At 37.4% G+C, this 23,167-nt stretch overlaps 1 protein-coding gene across 3 annotated transcripts in view; it reads right to left on the bottom strand.

The window, feature by feature from the left end:
• LOC127809843 (uncharacterized) overlaps window positions 1-23,167 on the bottom strand; it is a 161,663-nt gene that overhangs the window by 35,453 nt on the left and 103,043 nt on the right. For all 3 annotated transcript variants that reach the window (XM_052348977.1, XM_052348978.1, XM_052348979.1), the window contains 10 exons: window positions 19,473-19,576; window positions 15,122-15,417; window positions 14,825-14,909; window positions 4,995-5,699; window positions 4,575-4,893; window positions 4,229-4,387; window positions 3,974-4,137; window positions 3,699-3,879; window positions 3,325-3,594; window positions 3,018-3,224 (listed from right to left, as the gene is read on the bottom strand). In XM_052348977.1, the coding sequence (XP_052204937.1) occupies window positions 3,018-3,224; window positions 3,325-3,594; window positions 3,699-3,879; window positions 3,974-4,137; window positions 4,229-4,387; window positions 4,575-4,893; window positions 4,995-5,699; window positions 14,825-14,909; window positions 15,122-15,417; window positions 19,473-19,576 (2,490 nt within the window). The remainder of the gene's footprint in view (window positions 1-3,017; window positions 3,225-3,324; window positions 3,595-3,698; window positions 3,880-3,973; window positions 4,138-4,228; window positions 4,388-4,574; window positions 4,894-4,994; window positions 5,700-14,824; window positions 14,910-15,121; window positions 15,418-19,472; window positions 19,577-23,167) is intronic.

The following is a 23,167-nucleotide window of genomic DNA, read 5'->3' as shown; positions in this document are numbered from 1 at the left end:
TGGTATACAAAAAGGTAATATCTATATCAGATGCACACCAAAAGGGTGTGTAGCAGAAATAAGAGGGCAAAAATCAAGTAAAGCTAAAACAAAAGCCAAATTCATTTAAATTAATATAGCATTCTTGTTGAGAGTAAAAAAAAAAAATATAAAAGATAAAATTAAGCCTCTATCAACCAACATAAGCTTTTAGATGGATGGCAACTAACAATTTAACATGGTATCAGTGTATGCAAAGGTCATGAATTCAAACTTTACTGTTAACCCAATATTTAAATAGTTGCATGTGTCTAGACTAGTTGTGCAATGAAGCCTAGCCACATGTAAGGGGGCGTGTTTAGAATAAACATAATAATAATATAAAAGATTAAGTTAACACTCTATCTACTAGTTTAAGGTTTTAGATGGACGGTGGTTAACAATTCAATAGACATCACCTTCAAGCTTAATGAACTTCTAAACAAACTTGCAGAAATTTGAACTGTAGGATTTGATACGAACAATGTAAATGGAAGATGAAAAATAATATTGCTACTTTCGGATGAAAAATAATAATAATGTAAATGGAAGATGGAAATATGTACATTTAGGAATATGCCAAAAGTAAATGGATTATACAATCAAGAATATTTACAAGATACAATATGATCTTTCCAAAAAATGAGGCCATGAGTGTGAATTGAGGATATGATTAGATCATGCAAGATATGGAAACTTTTTGGATTTAGGAAGACTTGTAGGATTGTATAGTATTAGATGAAGATTTGTAGGATTGCACGACACTCGATTATTCAACACTCACCCTCAAGATGGTTTGTGAATATCTTCAATTCCTATCTTGGCAATAATCCGCAAGCTGATTCTTGGATTGAACAAAAGGGATGCATAGCTGCCCTGTAGTGGGTTTTTCCTTAATGAAATGTCTATTTATCTCAATATGTTTGGTCCTATCGTGCTGAATAGGATAGTTGGCAATACTTATTGTCGCTTTGTTGTCACTGTACAACATGATAGGCTTGTCATTGGTCAGTCTAAGTTCTTCCAATACCTTCCTTATCCATAAGAGTTCACACACTCCTAAGGCCATAGCTCTGTATTAGCTTCTGCACTTTATCTGTCTATCACATTCTGTTTCTTACACCTCCATGTGACCAGATTTCCTCTAACGAAGGTGCAATATCCTGATGTAGACTACCTATCATCCAGGGATCCTACACAGTCAACATCAGTAAAACCTTCAATGTTAAAATGTCCTTTATTTGAGAACAATATACCTTTCCCGAGTGTAGTTTTCAGGTACCTTAGGATCCTATAGATTGCTTTGATGTGAATATCCTTAGGTTTATGCATAAATTGGCTCAGAACTCTGATGGCATAAATAATGTCTGGCTTGGTATGAGATAGATAAGTTTTCCTACTAATCTTTGATATCTACCTTGATCCACTTCATCCCTTCTCTAGTTTTCATTCTATGATTTACCTCAATTGGAGTGTGAGAAATAAATGGGAGAAATAAAATGTTCTCCCTCACATTTCATTGATCCGTAGGGTGAACTATATATACACAAAATATCCTAAAAACTCTCCTAAATTATAGGGATATATTAAAACAAATTTAAATAACAATATATTAGAGATTAGAATAAATTTGAACTTGGATTCCCTCATCTGTTTTTGAAACACTGCTTTATCCTTTCTTTCTTTTATTCTCTTAGTTTGAACTTCTCCAATCTTTTCTCATAACAACCTCATCTCCTTATCCACTCATTCACAGCTTCGAATCACTTTTTCTTTTCCTTTATCTTCTCCAACACTCCCCTTCAAGCTCATGAATAGATATCCATCATTCTCATTTTGTTTCTAGTTGATTCAAATCCTTGTTTTTACATTGCCTTAGTTAGGATGTCTGCCTCTTGAAACTCAGCAGGAACATAGGAAAGGTTTATATCTTCACTCTCTATCTCTTGTTTGACAAAATGTCGATCAATTCTCATATGTTTCATCCGGTCATGTTGCACAAGATTATTTACAATACTTATTGCTGACTTATTGTTACCATAGAGCCAATTTGGAGATGATATAGTTATTTCATGGGTGACTCTGCAAGCTTACATCCTAGCATACCTGTTTCAGTCAATAAATCTAAAACATACTTTCTTTGGGAAGTAAAGATGCCCTTATGTGATTTGGCTACTTCAATTCCCAAGCAATATGTTAGCTGCCCAAGATCTTTGATCTCAAATTCTTCCCCCCTAGTATTCCTTCAATTGGCATACCAACAATGTAAATGGAAGTCGAAAAATATTATTGCTACTTTTGGATGGCATGACCAAACCCTTCGCTTATAGGGGTTGGAAATCTGTACATTTAGGAATATGCCAAAAGTAAACAGATTATACAATTAAGAATATTTACAAGATACAATAGGATCTTTCCAAAAAATGAGGATATGATTGTGAATATATGCTCAAATCCTACAAGATATGGAAACTTTTTGGATTTAGGAAGATTTGTTGGATTGCATAGTACTCGATTATTCAACATGAACAAATTATTCGGAATATTGGTAATAAACAATTGAAATGAGTAAAATAGGAAAAGAGTTACAAAGATTCTGAAAGCTTGAATTAATACCTTATATGACTTTGATGTTCATATGGATTTAACTTGAAAATTTGTCCAAGAACTTGGCAAAAATAAAATGGAAGAGAATAATTAGGAACACACATAATCAGACATAGAGGAAACAGAGACATGCCTACCAGCATTTTGGCCCTAATGCCTAACAACATAAAATGACACAAGTGGTGGATAAAGCATTTAAACAATGCAACAGTCAACCCGAATTCAAGGAAAATAACATGTGACCTCCAACTTACCTACTACATCACAAAATTCCTGTTTCAGAACTACTCCCTTTCTAAGCAATTGATAAATAGCTCTGAGTGTTGCGAAGTTTCAATTTAAAGAGGATAACCATACATATAAACAGGATGTAGAAGAAAAACTACAAATACCTTCCGAGGAACTTCAAATATAAACAATTCATTCCATTTGGCAGTGCCTATATCCATATCATTGGTTCTGGAAATTAATGGCTTAACACATTTGGTCCTCGCACTCTGGGGAAAAAGTTTTTGCTGATTTATTTCCAGACTATCAACAATCAGACGCAAAGCACAGAAGAAATTGTGACTATTTCCATCATCAATAATGGGTAAACCCTGAAAAAAATTTTAATACTCTTTCGTTGTTAGTATTGGCATAGTAAAATGATATTTAAAGCCTACCGTAAATAACTGACTTAAATTGGCCATACTAAACCTGGGCTTCAAGTATCTGCACGGCAACATATCTTCGTGCTTCCTTAGATTCATCTGCAATATTTAACCTATCGGAATACCTTGGAGGAGGAACCCATACAGAATCACTATCATCATGACACAGCAGTTTCATTTTATTAGAATTCTGCTCGACTTTCCTCAAATAGATATCACATCCAAGTTTATTTTCTATTATCACTGTCTGCAATTCATCTCCATCCAATGCAGCAAAAGCTGAATCCTGTCTTTCGCCACGAAGCATAGTAGGTTCCTGCAGAGTGAATGATGGGCAACAAATGCAACAGCATCAGAAGATATGCTAGAATTACAGCATAAATTGGACGCATATAACATGAAATTCAGGTTTTAAAAGACCTGAATCAGTTTTATTCCTTTTTGCTCAAGTTCTCTTTGCCTTCTCCAAGAAACAATAGTTTCCAAAAATGTGTCAAGATTCACTGCACTAAGATTTATATTTAAAGTAGTGGTAGCAGCAATCCGTGCTCGTTTTCCAAGCTTTGACAATCCTTGTACATTAGTATCATATGTCTCAAACCTTGCAAAAACAAATGTGTATTTAAATCAGGATGCCATAATAACAGAAACTGGTTTGGCATGATTAATAAATAGAGAGAGAGAGAGAGAGAGACTTAAAAATCCCATCAAATGGCTCCACAAGTGGCTCCCATGCTTCTAGTTTTGTATTGAATGTTGATGCAGCTATAGAAGAAATCAGAACAGCGTTCATTGCCTCTAGTCGACCATGAGTTGCAAGTTTGATATTAGTGATTGTGGCATCAAAAAGTGGTGTCATCTGAGAGATTATAGAATCCACATAATTAAACCAAAAAGGAAAAGTTGCAATAATGCTTTATTTCTTTATTTATTTTTATATAGACATGTACCATTCCGCATAAACTGTCTAGGACAGTCACTGACAAACATCTTAATTTCAACTCTGCAGTAATGTTCTCCCGTGTCTTAGGTTTCACACAATCTCCAATAGTAAATGCCAGACGACTTGAAGGTTTTTTTAGATCAGAGCGTGCCAGGAAAGTGCAGGCCTACAAAGACAACTTTAGTGAGAAGAGGCCTACAGGAGACAAGAGGATCCCATATCTGAACAGTTCCAAGACAAAAACTTGAGTTAAAGAACATTGCATGGTTATGATATATATTGAAATAGAAAAAATATATTATACATGTACACATATATCATGGGTTGAATGAATATTTATAAGCTATACCGACCTGATTTTCAACTTTCCAAATGCTCCAGCACTGAGAACCCTTTGAACTGAAAGACCTTGAAATAGGCACCTCATGAACATTAGCTTGATGAACAAGGTCCATCCTCGGACAGCAAAAAGAATCCAGGAATGGTGCTTCATCAATACGTGTAACTAAGCATCCAAGAGAAGCATAACCTGGAGGAGCAATAGGGTACCAGAAGAAAGCTTCCTCAAGACCTTTGCTCACAATATGAGCAACCTTAGTAAATTGCACAGGCTTTGCAGAGATTTCTGGATTATCAGCCTTAAAAATTATGCCTAGTGCAGGTGGTTCAGACCTGATATAGAGAAGTACACCATATGTTTTTAAACAGTTAATTATGATGAGCGGTAGTATGGAAAATAAGGTAAACAAATATGGAAGAGATAGCCTTCTAACCCTTCTGTAATGCAGTCTCCTAGTATACCATAACCGCAATGTGGTATGGGTCGCCATATGGAAACTGGTCGGCGGATATCACAACCCTTGTCCCACCATATTCTCTCAAAGTTTGGTGTTGACATGTAACAATTAGTTGCTTTTGAGATAGATCTGACAACATCCCACCCAGATGAGCCTGCACTTTGATTGCTTGATTGTTGATTTACATACTCGTTCTGAACAGATTGATTTGATGTAGATTCTCTTAATAAAGAATAATTCCTACTTGAGCTCCACAGAAGAAGATAGTTGAGATCATAGCACCTCTCTTTTGGGTGACAATCAGCTGAAGGATGGGCAAAAAATGACCCAAGAACATTGTCTAAACGCCATATGCTAAATCCATTTACAAAGCAAGGATTAGAAGAGGCAGTGTAAATACACTCCGAGTACATGGTCAATGTCACAAGATCAGAACGTATACAGTAAACAATGTGATTAGGTGGTGGTTGGCTTCCTTTATATGCTACACATCCCAATGCCAAGTACCCTGGAGGTGCAACTGGTATCCACAGAGAGTAACCAGTCTCAATATCAGATTGACCTTCACCCCCTCTTGATCCTTTACCATCGAGTAAGCCAATATGCTTGAATGCAAGAGGCTTCCTTACACGTCCATAGGTATTACTTACTGCCATCACAGAATGTGAAGGAGGAATTGGCCTGAACACATTACAATTAAACATAATTAAGAAAATACTTCAAATAAAATTCGTAGAAGCCTCCAACATTTAGCAAAAGGATGCAAATAAAGCAAGTTCATTCCAACAAATAATACAAGAACACAAGTACAAGGGATGAACCAAAAATTCTGTAAGAATAGATGAAACAAGGACCTAAATGGCATTCATGGAACTTACTGTAATGCAACAAAAATAGTTTCTAGTCTATTTATTTGTATAATTTAAGTTAAATAATTATGCAGAACACACTGCTATACTGCAGTGAAAATAAATATTTAGATGGCACTTAAATGATAAGTCAAAAAATTAAGTAAAGAGACACATCAAGGATGAAAGGAAGTTCTCCCTTACAGCGGATTCTAAATAGGGTGCCCCTGAAGGGGAGTTATGATAGAACACATTCTAGAGAAAAAAGTATACCTTAAGTAATTTAAATTGTTGTTTTGTTAATGATAACAATGATCAGTGATAACAATGTTGATGAATTCATCCGATTCTATGAAAGCTTATTGGGCTCGGCTTCTTCTTGTGAGCCTATTGATCAGGGTATCCTAGGATCAGGGCCTCTGGTCTCTGAGGAGCGGGCTGAGTGCCTTATTAGGGCCATTTCAAGGCAAGAGATTAAGGATGCCCTATTCAGGATTGGAGATGACAAATCCCCTGGTCCGGATGAATTCTCTTCATGTTTTTCCAAGAAATCATGGCATACAGTGGGCGATGACTACAGTATGGTTGTGGAAGAGTTTTTCTCTTCTAGTTCTCTCCTCAAGCAGATAAATCATACAGCCATTGCCCTTGTTCCCAAGTCAAGTCACTTCACTTCTGTAGGGGACTATAGGCCAATTGCTTGCTGCAATGTTTCCTATAAAGTGATCTCTAAAATTCTTGCTGCTAGAATGGCCCCGATCCTTGATTCTATTGTTGAACAGGCTCAATCTACATTTGTGAAAGGCCACAGCATGATTGAAAATATTCTCTTGACTCAGGAGCTATTGAGAAAGTATTGCAGGAAAAAGGATTTTCCCCCAGTGCTTGATTAAAGTTGATCTCAGGAAGGCTTACGACTCTATCAACTGGGCTTTCCTCAGGGAGGTTCTTCGAGGCTTGGGTTTCCCTTTAAGGTTCTGCCAGTGGGTTATGGAATGTGTATCTACTCCATCATATTCTCTAGCGCTGAATGGCAGCTTATGTGGCTTCAGCGAAGGCAAGAAAGGCCTTAGACAAGGGGACCAGCTATCTGCATTCCTTTTTGTTCTATGCGTGGAATACTTATCTAGATCCTCAAAGGTGGCCACGGATAACTCAAGAGTTCAATTACCATCCGAGGTGTGGTAAGTTAAAGATTACCCATTTAGCTTTTGCTGATGACCTCATGCTAATGGCTCGAGGGGATGCTACTTCAATAAAAATTATTATGCACTGCCTAGATAGAGTTGGGGCCAAGTCAGGGCTTTGTGTTAATGCGTTGAAGTCTAGCTTCTATTTTTGGGCAAGAGCTTCTAGAAATCCAAGATATAGTGAACTTTCCTAGGGGTTCCTTTCCATTCCGGTATCTGGGTATTCCCCTAGCTGCTGCCAAGTTGAAAGTTAATCACTATGCCTCTCTTATAGGTAAGATTTCTGCTTATATCAATGGTTGGTCTAGTTCTTCCCTGTCTTATGCAGGTAGAGCTGAATTAATTCAGGCGGTCCTCGAGGGAGTTGAGTGTTTCTGGCTTTCCATTCTCCCTATTCCTGCAGTTGTGATCGAGAGAATCACTAAGCTTTGCAGGTCCTTCCTCTGGAATGCCAAGCACTGCCTAGTGGCCTGGAAGGAAGTTTGTCTCCCAAAATCAGAAGGTGGTCTGGGTTTTAAGGATATTAGAAGCTGGAATTCAGCTCTTTTGGCTAAGGCTCTCTGGAATATCCAGCAAAAGAAAGACACCCTATGGGTTCGATGGGTAAATCATGAATATCTGAAATCTGTTTCGATTTGGGAATGGTCATCCAAGAAGGATGATTCCCCTCTGATCAAGAAAATATTAGCCATCAGGGACTCAATCTGTCTTTCCGAGGGGAGTGTCCCTGCTGCCAGTCAGAAGCTATCAAGCTGGGATCAAGGAGGCAGCATATGCATATCAAAGGCTTATGATTTCTTTCAGTCCAAAGGTTCCAAAGAGATTTGGGCTTCAGATGTTTGGAGCTCTTGTATTACTCCTAAGCATGCCTTTATCCTTTGGTTGAATTCTAAGTCTAAGTTGCTTACCAAGGATAAGTTGCTGTTCATGGATATCGACAGAAACTGTGCTCTTTGTGGATCCTCGGCTGAGTCTGCTCAGCACATTTTCTTTCCATGCCCTTTGAGCTCATCTGTTTGGGGCCATATCAGAATTTGGCTGGGAATTACTAAGGCTATGTCTACAGTTTCCAGTGCCCTGAAGTGGATTAAGAAGGAAGCTTGGGGTTCTTCTTGGCATAGTAAAGCTAAGAGAATTGCTTTAGCTTGCACTATATATCAGCTATGGACTGCTAGAAACCGACGTATTTTTGAAGGCCTTAGGCCTCTTGCGAGCAGCAATATTAGAAGAATTAAAACACATGTATATAGAGTTATGTTTTCTTTGTATCCTAATGTTTTAATTCAGTTTGAATCTCGTGCTTTAGGACAATAGTTTGGTCCCCTCTCTTTTGTATAGCTTGGGTATGCCCAGTGTATATTGTACATTTTTTTTATCAATTCATACTTTATTTAAAGTTCAAAAAAAAAAAAAAAGAAAGAAGGCATAAATGTTAACATTGAATTATGGAGGAATGCGTTGAATCCAAGAGTTTTAAGTTAAGCAAGTGGAAAATTGAATATATAGGACGTAATTTTGATAAAAATGAAAGTGTGGATGATGTCACTGTGAGGCTTGGAGAACAAGTTATTCCAAGAAAAAAATTACTCATGGAATCATGATAGGACAGTTAAAGTGGAGAGGGTAAATTACCAAAAAACTACTAAACTTTGGCCAATGCATCAACTTTATGGTTAACTTTAAAACTTAGCAATTTTACATTTGAACTTTTATTTTTTTAACAATTCTATAATAGTGTTAGAATTTAAATAATCAACACTCTTTTGATGTATTAATTATTGATCTTTCATCAAATTTTCCCAAACCGAACCATGCACATAATGGAAAACTCTAACCACATACATGGTCAGGTTTGAAAAAGGGAAGAAAAATGAATGATTGAACAGAATTGAAACAAGCTATGGGATTGAAGGTTTACTCGAGTAAATAGAAGGATTACTTGAGTACTTGGAGAATTTAGTCGAGTAGAAAGGAAAACATACTCTATTAATTGTAAAAGGTTTTCTCATCTTGTATTGAACTCAAGATGGGATATATATATCTGTGATATTCTTAAAAATATCTCCTAAAATACATGAATAAATACAGAAAACAAATTTAAACCAGACTTAGATGATAAAGATGATCAGAGAAATTTTAAATTTGCTGAACTGATCCTTCCTGTTTTTCTGGAACAGGCTTATCTCATATCTCCTATCTTGAACAGCTTTATCTCTTATCCCTTCAGTTTGTACATCCTTTTCACTTCTTCTTTTAACCACCCAACAACCTTATAAGGAAAGTCAGTTACATTAAAGATAACATGAGAAGATGATGAGAACAAGACCTTATAAGGAAAGTCAGTTACATTAAAGATAACATGCCTTGAAATATAGACTTTACCAGAAGGATGCAGACATTTATATCCTACATGAAACTGACTATATCCAACAAAAACACACTTAGGAATAAAAATCAAATATGACGATTATAAGGTCTTAAGTAAGGAAAACAAGAACAGCCAAATGGTTGCAGAGATGAATAATCTGGTGATTTATGATAAAGCAGCTCAAAAGGAGAAGAAAATTTATGAACTGAAGAAGGCAGCAAATTAATAAGAAAAGCTGCTGTTTAAAAATGCTTCAACCCAAAATTTGAAGGATACAAGCATGAGCAAGTAGAGTTGACCCATTTCAGCAATATGTCTATGCTTTCTCTCAGCGACAACATTTTGTTGGTATGAGGACAAGAAAGCCTAGGTTGAATACCATGTTGCCAAAAATAAGGAAGAAACACCTTGAACTCTCCACCATTATCAAGTGTATGCATTATCCTTCGGAAGAAATATGAGAAGCTGGCCCCCAAAGATTAGAATATACAAGTTGAAGAAGGTCTTTGGCTTTAATCTCACAATCATTAAAAGGAAACTCGATGAAACTTGCCAATCTTACAGGAATCACAAAAATAAAGAGATGAATGTGAACAAGAAACATTCATTTGATTCAATATTATTTGAAGTACAAAAAGATTTGGATGACTCAACTTTATATGCCAAATATAGCAGTGTCTTATTTTGAACTGTACTAGTAGCAAAAGAACTGGCATTATAAAGGTCAAAGTTATAATTCAAATGTAAAGAAGGCTGAAAGCCTGAATACAAATGAGAAAATAAAGTTGAACTAGACTGAAAAGCTGGAATATGATGGCTTGAAAGTGATGGACTTCAAGAAGAAACAGGTACAAGCTGATAAAGTCCATCTTTAAGTTGTCCTTGGAGCAGCACAGTTCTTGTTTCCTTGTCCTTACTCAAACAAGAATCAACATGAAATTCAATAATAACATTATTTCTTTTGTATGCTTTGACACTTATCAAATTCTTAGTTATTGCTCGAACATGCAAGATATTAGGTAAAGAAAGAAGAGAAACTGGTTTTGTTTGTGTAGGTAAATATGTATAACCAATATTTGTAATTGGAAGTTTATTAGCCTTGATACTTAGAATGAAGAGTTAGATTGTTGAGGTTGGAAGTAATGTGGTTTGTTGCAATAGAATCAACAAACCAAGAAGAGTCATTCAGAGTTTTAGGAGAGGCAAAATAGGCTTCAGGTGTGATAAAAAATTGTGAATATGGAACAAAACTTGGCTCAGAGAAAGACATTTTATTAGAACCACTAGAAGCAAAATAAGCTTTTAGATCTGTCTGAGCAGCAGGTTTACCAAAACCAGTAAAATTTTGACGCTGAAAGTTTCTATCAGAACAATGAAAACATCTGTCAGCAAAATGACCTAGTTTCGCACACAGTTGGCAATAAATTTTTCTTGAACCTGATCTAGCTCTTCCTCTTCCTCCTCTATTATTAAATCCACCTCTTGAATTATTATTATTCCCATTTCTTGACCAATTAGAGGCAACGCTGAATTCAGCATACTTAGCCTCTGTTCATGCACAAGTAACAGATACTGAACCTTTTCCATCAGAATAACTAACTGAATTCAGCATACTTAGCTTCTGTTCATGGATAAGCAATAGATACTGAACCCTTTCTAGATTTATTCCATCCATTTGATATGTGATGGGAGAGACAAACAGTCTCATAATCTGGATCCAAGCCACTATTAACAACCAATAACAAATACGTCATCAAACACAGGTTCTCCAATAGCAGAAAGAGCATGTCCTATGGTCTTGATCTTCAAAACATATTCATTTACTGTCATAGAACATTTGTTAGTAGACCTGAGTGGTTGCTGTTGGAAAATACCGAGATTCCTGTCCATGTTCAAGGACTGTTATGTTTGATCTATCTTTCTATATTCCTATGCTAAATCTTCCTCCTAGGAGATCCTATCTTGACCCTATTTTCCAGCTGTATCATAGATTGTAAATATTTCCAAATCTATATTAGGAAACTGCTTATTACAAGAGCTCTTCTCTTTCAAAATAATGTTTAAAAACAATATTGGAGAGAAGCAGTCTTAATAACCACATACCTTATTAACAGGCTACCCTCTAGGAGTCTTGATTCCCATAGTCCAATTCAACTCCTCACAATGGTCTTTCCCGGGTTTAATGCTTCTAATGATCTCACTCCCATAGTGTTTGCTTGCCTAACTTTGTCCATATTCACACTCCCAATAGAGGCAAACTTGATCCTCGTGCCCTTAAATGTGTCTTTATTGGGTATTGTGAGAAGTCAGAGATAAAACTCCAACCTAAAAAGCTAGCTTAATAGGTGGAGGGATCCTCCTCCTCATATATAGCCTAGGTCTCCCTTACTGAGGCGATGTGGGATTCTCACACTCCCCCCCACGCCGAAACTTCTCTAGTAACTGATACATGCCCAGGTGATCGGGCAGGGTACTGGTCCATGACCACGATCGAGGATAGTTTCCCAGCTAAGGGTTGGCTCTGATACCATGTGAGAAGTCAGAGGTAGAACTCCAACCTAAAAAACTAGCTTAGTAGGTGGAGGGATCCTCCTTATACATAGCCCAAATCTCCCTTACTAAGGCAATGTGGGATTCTCACACTCTCCCCCACGCCGAATCTTCTCCAGTAACTGATACATGACTAGGTGATCGAGTAGGGTACTGGTCCATGACTACGACCGAGGAATGGATAGTTCCCTAGTCAAGGGTTGACTCTGATACCATGTGAGAAGTCAGAGGTAGAACTCCAACCTGAAAAACTAGCTTGACAGGTGGAGGGATCATCTTCCGTATATATAGCCCATGTCTCCCTTGCTGAGGCGATGTGGGATTCTCACACTCTCCCCCACGCCGAAGCTTCTCCGGTAACTGATACATGCCCAGGTGATCGGGCAGGGTACTGGTCCATGACCACGACCGAGGATAGTTCCCCAGCCAAGGGTTGGCTCTGATACCATGTGAGAAGTTAGAGGTAGAACTCCAACCTGAAAAGTTAGCCTAACAGGTAGAGGGATCCTCCTCCTTATATATAGCCCAGGTCTCCCTTACTGAGGCGATGTGGAATTCTCATAGGTATTCTTCCACTCGAAAGGGCTATAAGTGCTATCATTCTCCTACCAAGAAGTTTGTTGAGCTAATGTTAGCCTTGTGGAAGATAATTCCTACTTTGATTGTCCTTATCCTCAGGGGGAGAGTGCTTTCTTGGAAGACAAGGACATGGATCTATTTCTTCTTAGCCTTCCTCCTCCTTCCTTACCTTCTCTGGTCTCTACCTCAAAGGACTCACAAAGCATGATACATGGGGAAATTCTACCAACTTCTTCCGGTCCACTACAAGTGTATTCAAGGAGAAAAGCACGAGCTCCTCCACCTATGTAGGCTGCAATATCTGAACCAAGTCCTGAACTTGGTATTTATTTTTATTCCTAAACCTAAATCATCACCCATTAAACCTGCAACTGATTTTGACTCGAGTGATTGTGATTGACCTAATCTCAGTAACCTTGATCTTCCTATTGCCATCAAGAAGGGAACAAGGACATGTACCAAGCACCCTCTACATTTGTTCATGTCTTATTCAAATATGTCTCCTGGGCACAAAGCTTTTATCACCAGCCTAAACATAATCCCTATGCCAAAGACTTTATGAAGCAATAGGTAATAAGAATTGGAAGAGTGCCATGGAGGTAGAGATGGTAGCACTGGAGAAGAATCAAACTTAGGAGTTGGTTAGATTGCCAAAGGGAAAAAATCCAATAAGATGTAAGTGGGTGTTCATTGTAAAATATAGATCAGATGGGTCCTTAGAAAGGTAGAAAATAAGGTTGGTTGCTAAAACATATACACAAACATATGGGGTAGATTATCTGGAAACTTTTTCTCTAGTAGCAAAAATGAATACAATAAGGGTGTTTTTGTCCTTGGCTGCTAATCTAGGCTCGAAACTACAACAATTTGATGTCAAGAATGCTTTCCTACACGGTAACTTAGAGGAGGAGATCTATATGGAAGTGCCAACTGGGTTTGGATTAAAGATCGAGGAAAATGAGGTATGGAGGTTGAAAAAGGCTCCATATGGACTGAAATAGTAACCAAGAGTATGGTTTGGGCATTTTACAAAAGTTATGCTTGGTATGGGATAGAAACAAAGTCAAGGTGATCATACCTTATTTGTACACCACTCAACCACAGGGGGAGTGACTGCATTACTAGTTTATGTGGATGATATTACTGTAATCGATAATGATATGGAAGGAATAGAAACATTGAAAAGATGCCTGGTAAAGGAATTTGAGATCAAGGAGCTGGGCAGATTGAAGTATTTTCTGGGTATTGAAGTGGCTCATTCTAAGGAGGGAATCTCAACAGAAATACACACTTGACTTGTTGACCGAAATCGGTATGTTGGGAAAGGGTCCTATTAGAGGCTAGTGGGAAGACTCATTTACCTATCACATACACGGCTAAACATTGCTTATGCAGTGAGTGTGGTCAGTCAGTTCATGCATAGCCCTAAGGAGACTCACCTAAAGGCAATGTACAAGATCTTACATTATTTAAAAGAGACTCCCAGTAAAGGTATATTATTTAGAAAGGGGGAAGAGCTATCTCTTGAAATCTATACAGATGTTCATTATGTAGGGTCAATTGCTGATAGAAGGTCTACATCAGGGTATTGCACATTTTTAGAAGGTAATTTTGTGACTTAGAGAAGTAAGAAAAGTGAGAGGTGGAAGATGTATTCTCAAAAAATGAAGCCTCAAAACATTACAACCAGCTTTGTTGAGTTTATATACTACTCAACAAAAGCTCTAACAAATTAACTGTTCTTGACAGCTGACAACAACTTGCTGCAGGTTGCAACAATCAGTTTCTCACAAAATAAACTAACACAACTGAAAACTAAAACTAACTACACCAGCTGTTCTTCTTTCTTTCTCGTTCTCTTAGCTGTACACAATGATAACAAGAATTATTCTTAACAAGAGGTCTAGAATTTATGTAGCTGTCCCTAGCTTGTGAGATTAAGGCTGCATGATGTAAGTAGTTTTGGTCTTCCTTTTAAAAATAATTGCCACCTTTTGTCGATTTTTATATTTATACTTCTTCCAAAAATATATATGTAGACAACAAAAAATCTAGTTGACCACAAAGCAATAACAAAAGAATATCATGTCCTTTACCAACAAGTTTGTACCTCAATGGGATTTCCCATGATTATATCTAGCATCCTAAAATGTCTAGTAAAATAATACAACTAGCAGATAACAATTTACTTTTTCTTTTTCCATCTATAAAGATAAAATTTGAAGCTTGAATTACACACATATTTTATTCAGCATGTAGACATGGATTTACCTTGATGTCACACAATCTCCCAATATCACATAATTTGGAGGGGCTTGCGGTCTCCAAAAGGTAAGATTGTTATGGTCACCATTTTCTGCAAGCATATAATACAGCTGGATATAAGATCCACACTCATGAAGATCTAGACAAAAAACTTCTGGAAGTATGAACAAAAAGATTAAAAGAAACAGGGCAGTAGCAAAGACAAAATAGCATAATGACAAACAGTAACTGCCACTAGAGGAAAACAAATCAAAGGTATTCTCTCCTTTCAAGAATCACATTGATTGGGGAAAGATACTAAACCTTTTGAGGACACCGACAGTCGGTCAAAGTTGGTACAAGGAGCCAGGGGATCAGTGTTTCCAAACTGTAATGCCGTAGCAGCCTGAGTTTGAAGGTTCAGTAGGAGAGAGATTACACTCAAGGAGAGATGGATACATATATCAGATGATACCAGAGATACATTTGTCTTGTCCTTAACAGATGTATACCCCCCTGAAATATCAACAGGATCAAGTACGATAAGACCAGAACCACCCTCAACAGTTAAATCCTTCACAAGAGTTCGAATCCAAGTATCATTTTCTTTTGATGCATACCTGTTCAAAAAAAAAAAATGGTGACATGTACTAAAAATTGAGAGATATTATGACAAAATTTAGGATATGTAAAAACTCATACAAGACAAGTAAAAGGGTAAGGGTGCCCTTAAAAGCATAGAAGGGCACCCTAGAAAATGATATACAAGTAGAGATGAAGAAGATTAAACACCAAAATTTCTTGTTATGTAAATATTTACCAAAGAAAATTGGAAGACTGTTGTTCAAAGAAGGTGACGTCAGCATACATAAGATAGCGGTTCAACTAAGGAGAGTAACACTTATAGCTTTTCTTGCAACCGAGAGTAGCCTAGAAAGATACACTTGAGAGATTTGGCAGCAAGTTTATCCTATCTAGGTGAAAAAGAATACACAAAACAGATACATCCAAATACATGAGGTGGAACATAATAAAGTGATTGTATAGGGAACAAAAGAGAATGAGGAATTTGGTCCTGTAACATAGAATATGGCATGCGATTGATCAAATAACAAGCAATAAGAACAGCATCACTCCAAAATTTGGTGGGAAGATTGGCATGTAAAAGTAGTGTTCGAGCAGTTTCAATGAGATGACGATTTTTACGCTCAGTAACACCATTTTGTTAGGGTGTGTAAGGATATGAAGATTGATGTAAGATGCCTTTAGCAGTCATAAAAGTAGTAAACTAAGAGGAAAAATACTCAGCGAGATTATCATTACGGAAAGCACGTATAGAAACGTCAAGTTGTGTTTTTTATTTCAGCAATAAATGTTTGGAAGACAAAAAACAACTTAGATCGATGTTTCATGAGAAACAACCAAGTGTAACGAGAAAAGTCATCAATAAAAATAACAAAATATGAAAAACTTAGAGCAGACTTGACTCAACTGCCCCCCATACATCAGAGTGCACGAGGGAAAAGGGAGTTGTAGCCCTATTATGGACATGACTAGGAAAAGAACTACGAGTGTGTTTACCACGTTGACATGACTCACAATTAAAAGTGGATAATGACGACAAACTAGGAACTAACTTTTTTAGTGTAGAGATGCTAGGATGACCGAGATGAGAGTGGAAGAGATCTAGGGAAGTCGCACTGGTGCAGGCTACTGGCTAATAGAAAGCGAATTAAAAGGACTACATGGGACATAAAGGACAGAATTTAAAGGGAAACAGGAGGTAGGAGAGGTTTTCCCACACATGTGATTGGTGGCGCCAGAGTCCAAAATCTAAAGGCCAATAGAAGGGCTTTGAGTAACACAAGCCAAGGGATGATCAATAGATGGTTGAGATGCTTAGAACTTCAAGAAAGCCTCATAGTCAAAATTAGTAAGGTTACCATCGGAGGGCCTGATGTTGGACTAGGGGTACTTTGGGGCAATATGAGCTGCTCAGAATGTCTGAGATGCAAGTGGGGCAACTGGTTGACCATGCTTCTTCCAACACTTATCTTCCTCATGCCCCTTCTGTTTACAGAAGTTGCAGTGAGGGCGAGAGCAACTACTGGACCGGCCTTGATTACCGTCGAAAATCCGAGACATAAGAGCAGAGGCCTTGAGTGGGGTACCTGTAGAAGTACCAATAAAGAAAAAACTGCCAACCATATTGAGTAATTTTTTGAATGTATCTTTCATAGTAGGGTTAGTGGACCTAGTTAAGATCTGCTGACGAACAGGCTCGAACTCAGGCTTGAGACCAAATAAAGTAAGGACCATGAACAGTTTTTCCCGCTAGGAATCATGAGCGGCTTTGGAATCAGAGTATGGAAAAAGAGCTTCAAACTCCTATATGAGAGAAAGCATCTGGCCAGATAGGATTCCATAGAGTGACCCCTACTGGATGTTCTTGATAGTGTAGACAACTGTGTATAAACGTTGAATGTTGTTGGTGTAACATTTAGCGGCTTTCGTCCAAACCTCATAACAGGTTTCAAATGGCCGAAAGAGCTACAAAACAGAGCGATCAATGGACTTCCACAAAATATTACACAATTGAGAATCAAGCCATTCCCATCTAGCTTTGTTGACTGGATCGACATCCTTTGCCTTTGGGGTGAGATGGTTTGCTTGTCCCTGCCCCTTAAACCACAGCTTGATAGAGGCTGTCCATGAGAGATAGTTGGCAGACCTTATTAACTTGTCAAGGGTGATAACAGTCTTTTTTCCTTCGGGCAACTCCATCTCCCATGTTCCATTTTCTTTTAAAGCTTTCATTTATTCCATTATTGCCATTTTCCATTATGGATCTAGTAATGCTTCAAGAATAATGCGGGGCATTTGAATCTCATCTACTTTGGAAATAAAGGCCTTGTAACTTCTTGATAACTGAGAATATATGAGATAGTTAGAAATTGGGTGCTCTGTAAAAGCTCTTACCCCTTTTCTAATAGCTATTGGGAGATCCAAGTCATCTTCTTCTTTTACATCTTCTTCAACCACACTTGGTTCCTTTTCCACAGGAGGATCTATCACTAGTTCAGACTCATGGTTATGTTTGAGAGTTTGTAGCCTACGAGAGTAAACATGTTTCAATGGTGGTCCAGGATTGTGGGACACTCCCGTTGGATTTGGGACCGGTTTGGTTTGAATGTTTGGATAGGAAGAGCTGGAAAAATCAAAGGCAGGTAAGGTTACAGGATGTAACAGAAAAGCTTGTTGCTAAGGGTTCGGTCTAACAAGTTCTCCTACGGCTATTAGATCCCAACGATGATCTCATGATGAAGTCTCTCCTTGGAAAGTAGCTTGGGAATAGAAGAATTGGTGTTCCACAAAGGAAACATTACAGGAAATCAGAAATCTTTTGAAGGGAGGATGATAACACTTGTACCATTTTCTGAAAAGCAGAGTAGCCTAGGAAAATACACTTGTAGGCTTTGGGGTCAAGCTTATTGGGATTGGGTTGATTGTTGTGAACAAAGGCAAGACACCCAAAACCCAAAGTGGAAGAGATTTACGAATGTGAGATGAAGGAAAGACAGAGAGAAAAACACTAAGGGGAGTGCTAAACTTGAGAACTTTGGATGACAACCAGTTGATAAGGTAAGTTGAAGTCAAAAGAGCCTCTCCCCAAAGAGAATGAGGGACATGACTAGCGATCATGAGGGACTGGGTAACTTCAAGCAAGTGACGATTTTGGCGCTCAGCTATCCCATTTGCTGAGGAGTATAAGAGCAAGAACTTTGGTGGAAGATACCCTGGTCTTAAAGGTAGTGATTAAAGGCATGAGAAAAGTATTCTTTACCATTGCCAGTGCGGAGGATCTATATAGAAGATTGGACAACATTTTTGATAAGCTGGTGAAACTATTTAAAGATTATGGGAACCTCAAACTTATTTTTCATCAAGTAAATCTAACAAACTTAGGTATGATCATCAATAAACATGACAAACCACCATTTGCCAGTGATGATGGAAACTCGAGATGGACCTTAGACATCACTATGCCTAAGGTGGAATGGGCGTGATGGTGTATAAGGACGAGAGGAATGGGAAGAAGGCGAATGTTTTGCTAGTACGCAATTATCACAATGAAAGGAACTAGGGTCTTTATTAAGTCACAATTGTTAGAAAACTTGGTATATATTTCTTTAATCTTCACTAAGAATGGTTACAATATATATAGGAGAAAAAAATCAATTAAATCCCTATAACTAAGGAAAAAAGAAGGAATCCTAATTACATCATTTACTAATTTACATTAATCAATCAATCCCAACAATTAAGGTTGATTATAATCAATTGCATAGATTGTGGGATAAGATTTATTACAATCAATCCCATAGATTGTGGGATAATTGGGATTGTTAATCAATCCCATAGATTGTGGAATCTAATTTTCCAACATTTTGCAACTTTAATATTCATAAAATGGCCAATATGATACACCCATTAAGTTATGATATAATACACAAGGGTGAAATTTTAAAAAATAGTAATCATTACACTAAGATAGTTGGAAAGCTAGAATTCTTGTAGCCAATCCCATCCAGTGGAATTTAAGGCTTGGGGTTGTCATTGTCGATAATCATTATACTGAGTATAAAATTGCATGGAGAAAAGAGGCTACTCTTACATGAAACTGAAATCCAATCTTGCACGAAGAAGCTTTTCCCCATAGAAGGAATCATCAAGGGATGATTTTGAACTGTCATAAAAGGTGAACTCAGGAGAAACAACCTGGGAATGTCAGAAAATACACAAGTAAAAATGAAATTGCTGAAAGATTAGAATAATAAATTTGTTATGATTCAAAGTTATGCATAAATGCACACATAGAGAAAGATATTAAAAGGAAAGAAATTGAATGCCACTTCCTTAACTCATTCCACAATGTGCGTATTATACAACATAAATTATGCCACATGGATCCACTAAATAAGAGGGGAAGAAACAAAAGAACAAGAAGTTCATTGTGAGCAAAATTAGAGAGCATAAATTAAGTTAATCTTGAAAGCTAATTTAGTATGAATGTTATAAGGGCTGTTCTAATTGACCTCAACCACAATCTGAACAACTCAATCACAATCCAAGAACTCAGTCACAAACACAATCTGAGGCAATCACGAACTGCAATAAAATTGAACGAAAAACTCTAGTTTGCAGAATCCTGTAAACATTAGCAATTGCGAATTGCAACAAGCTTCAATCAAAACCCTAGCACATTGCATTGCACTTCGAACACTCCAATCAGATTGCACTACATTCTCATATTTGATGTGTATCAAATCGTAGACCCTAGCACAGTAGGTTTAATCAAGAAATTGCAAGTTCTCTCTTGCATGGCCTTGATGCCATGAAGAGAAGACAATTCAAAGGGAGAGAAACAAAATACTGTATTCAGTGTGTATATTGTACAAAAGTAACATAAATTCTACATGAGTATAAATGTACAGTGTGTATATTCACAAAGTCTACCCTTCAATAGGATTATCTAATCCCAAGTACACTGCTGTACCAAAAGTGGCAATCCCTCCTCATGTGGTGTTACTGTCAACTTCATGATCGCCATTACCATCAAGGTAGCTAACCACCACCACCCAACGATTGAACCTCATCTAATGACGGTAAGTGAAGGGCCCTGCCCCCACGCCATTGAAGCTTGTATCATGGGTTCAATTCAAGTAGATTGAAGAAAAGGGTAAATCCATGCCCTAACCAAAATACCCATTAACACGAGGCAACCAAAGAGTTTTTGTATTTACAAATTAAACCCTCGGCCTTTGTGAAATAGTGGAAAAGACTACAACTTTTTAATGATGAACAAAGAATTATTTTAAAAGAAATTCTCTGATAATTTTATTCAATAGCAGTCAATGAATATATACAACAATCCTTTCGAGATTTAGCCTCCTAAATCATAGGACTAATTGTTACAATTGACATATACAATTGTACCATCTATAGTTGGACTATTTAATTACATGAGGATTGATTGGAGAATAACAGCTAACAATCATTGAGCATGGTAACTTTCTAAAGTAGGACTTTCCTAATAAGACCTCCATGAAATCGGCAAGATTTTTTGCTGAAATCCAACACTCTCCCTCAAGCTGGTGAATAGACATCTATCATTCCCAGTTTGCTTATAATTGTTTCAAATCCTGGTTTTGGCATAGCTTTTGTAAGAACATCTGCTTCCTGAGACTTCGTAGAAACATAAGAAAGACTGATACCTCCATTTTCAATTTCTTGTTTGATAAAATTCCAATCAATCCTTACATGTTTCATTCGGGCATGTTGCACTAGATTCTTACAATATTGATGGTTGACTTGCAGTCGTTGTATAGCCTTATTGGAATAGATACGGATATATTTAGGTTCTTCATTAGTCTCTTAAGCCAAATTATCTCACATATCCCTTAAGCAATAGCTCAATATTCTACTTATGCACTACTACAGACTACCACAGTTTGTTTCTTACTTCTCCATATGACTAAGTTACCCTATAACTTTGTGTAATAGCCAGAGGTAAGACTTGTTGTTTTCAATAAAACTAGCGCAGTCTGCATCTGCAAATCCCACAATTCCTCCATCTTCACCCATTTTGAATAATAGCCCTTTACCTGGAGTTCCCGCAAGATACCTAAGAATGTGACATGCAGTATCAAGATGCCTTTGAATAAGAGAATGCATAAATTGATTTACCACACTCACAACAAATGTAATATCAGTATTAGTGAGGAATAGATAGATTACTTTTCCTACTAAATGTTGATATCTCCCTTTGTACATTGGATGTTCACTTCTATCTTCTTCTTTCCACTTCCAATTTTTTTCTAATGGAGTGCTGGTAGTGGGATGTACTTTTTTTGAGAAATAAAAATAGCCACTTTACTTATAGCCACCTCCATCCCTAGAAAATATCTCAGCTTCCCTAGGTCTTTAACCTCAAAATCAGCATTCAACTGCCTCTTGAGATTCTCTATTTCTTGACTATTATCTCCTGTGATGATAATGTCATCTACATATACAATTAGAATTGTCTTCTTCCCATTTGCTGCATATTTTGCAAATAATGTACGATCACCTTGGCCTTTTTTGTAGCCAAGCTGGTTTAGAGTGGTACTAAACCACTTGAACCATTATGTTGGAGACTATTTAAGGCCATATAGGGATTTCTTTAGCTTACATACCTTTCCTTTCTTGTCTAGGTGGAAGCTCCATATAAACTTCTCTTCTAAGTCCCCATGGAGGAAGACATTTTTAACATCCAAGTGCAACTGTGGCCAATTAAAACAAGTAGCAAGAGAAATGAGTATCCTAACCATATTCATATTGGCTACAAGAGGGAAGGTTTCTTGATAATATATCTCATATGTTTGTGTGTATCTTTTTGCTACCAATTTTGCTTTGTATCATTTGAGTGTCCCATCAAATTTGTATTTCATTGTAAACACCCTTTTTACATCCCAATAGTTTCTTATTATTTGGTCTAGGTATAATGTCCCAAGTTTTGTTCTTTTCTAATGCTTTCATTTCCTCCCTCATAGCAAGCGTCCAATTCTTATCCTTTAATGCATCACGAACCGACTTTGGGATTTCGATAGTGTCCATTGAGATAAGAAAGGCTTGAAATTGAGATATAGGGTATATAGGATGTTTTATGCATTCCTGGGTACCTTTTCTTAATGCAATGGGAAGATCGAGATCATGAGACTTAGGTTCTTCAATAGAGATTGGAGAGGGGAGTAGTATTACCTTTATTTAGACAAGAATCTTGAACTTGTGTTGGTTTTGGATCAATTGTAGAACCCCAGGACCCAAGCACTTACCACTCGAGCTAAAAGCTTAAGCTATTAATCGACACAACCACTTATTCCTATAAGTGCTATGGGCGACGCAAACACCAACACTCGAGCCCTTCAGACCAATTCTAGGTCAATTTTCAGGTGGCCAAACCAAACCAGGATCAACCAAGGACTGCCATAACCCAACATCAACTTCCTTCTTTCTTGAGTAAACGAGATTTTCTCTTGGATTGAAGGCTAACTGTAGTAATTTGGCAGTGTGCTCATGACTGAATTGGGAGTTCTTTCATGGAAAGTGAATAGAGTGAACTGGATTCTCATCCATGGTAGATTGAGGAGGAGATAAGGTAGAAGCTTGTGATGGAAAGGATTCCAAAGATTGAAGTGTAGAAGGAAAACTCGGTTGAGAAGATGAAGGAGAAGAGGAAAGATTTAAATGGATGTCTAGAGTGAGATCCTCATCTTTATGAGAGTGCTCCCCCTGAAGATGAGGTTGGAAAGAAAGGAAAAACGGGGTATC

This window comes from Diospyros lotus, chromosome 9 (genome assembly GCF_014633365.1).
Source record: "Diospyros lotus cultivar Yz01 chromosome 9, ASM1463336v1, whole genome shotgun sequence".
In the NCBI taxonomy this organism is placed as follows: domain Eukaryota; kingdom Viridiplantae; phylum Streptophyta; class Magnoliopsida; order Ericales; family Ebenaceae; genus Diospyros; species Diospyros lotus.
The sequence above is the reverse complement of the archived record's forward strand: the minus strand, read 5'-3'. Positions and strand labels throughout refer to the sequence as shown.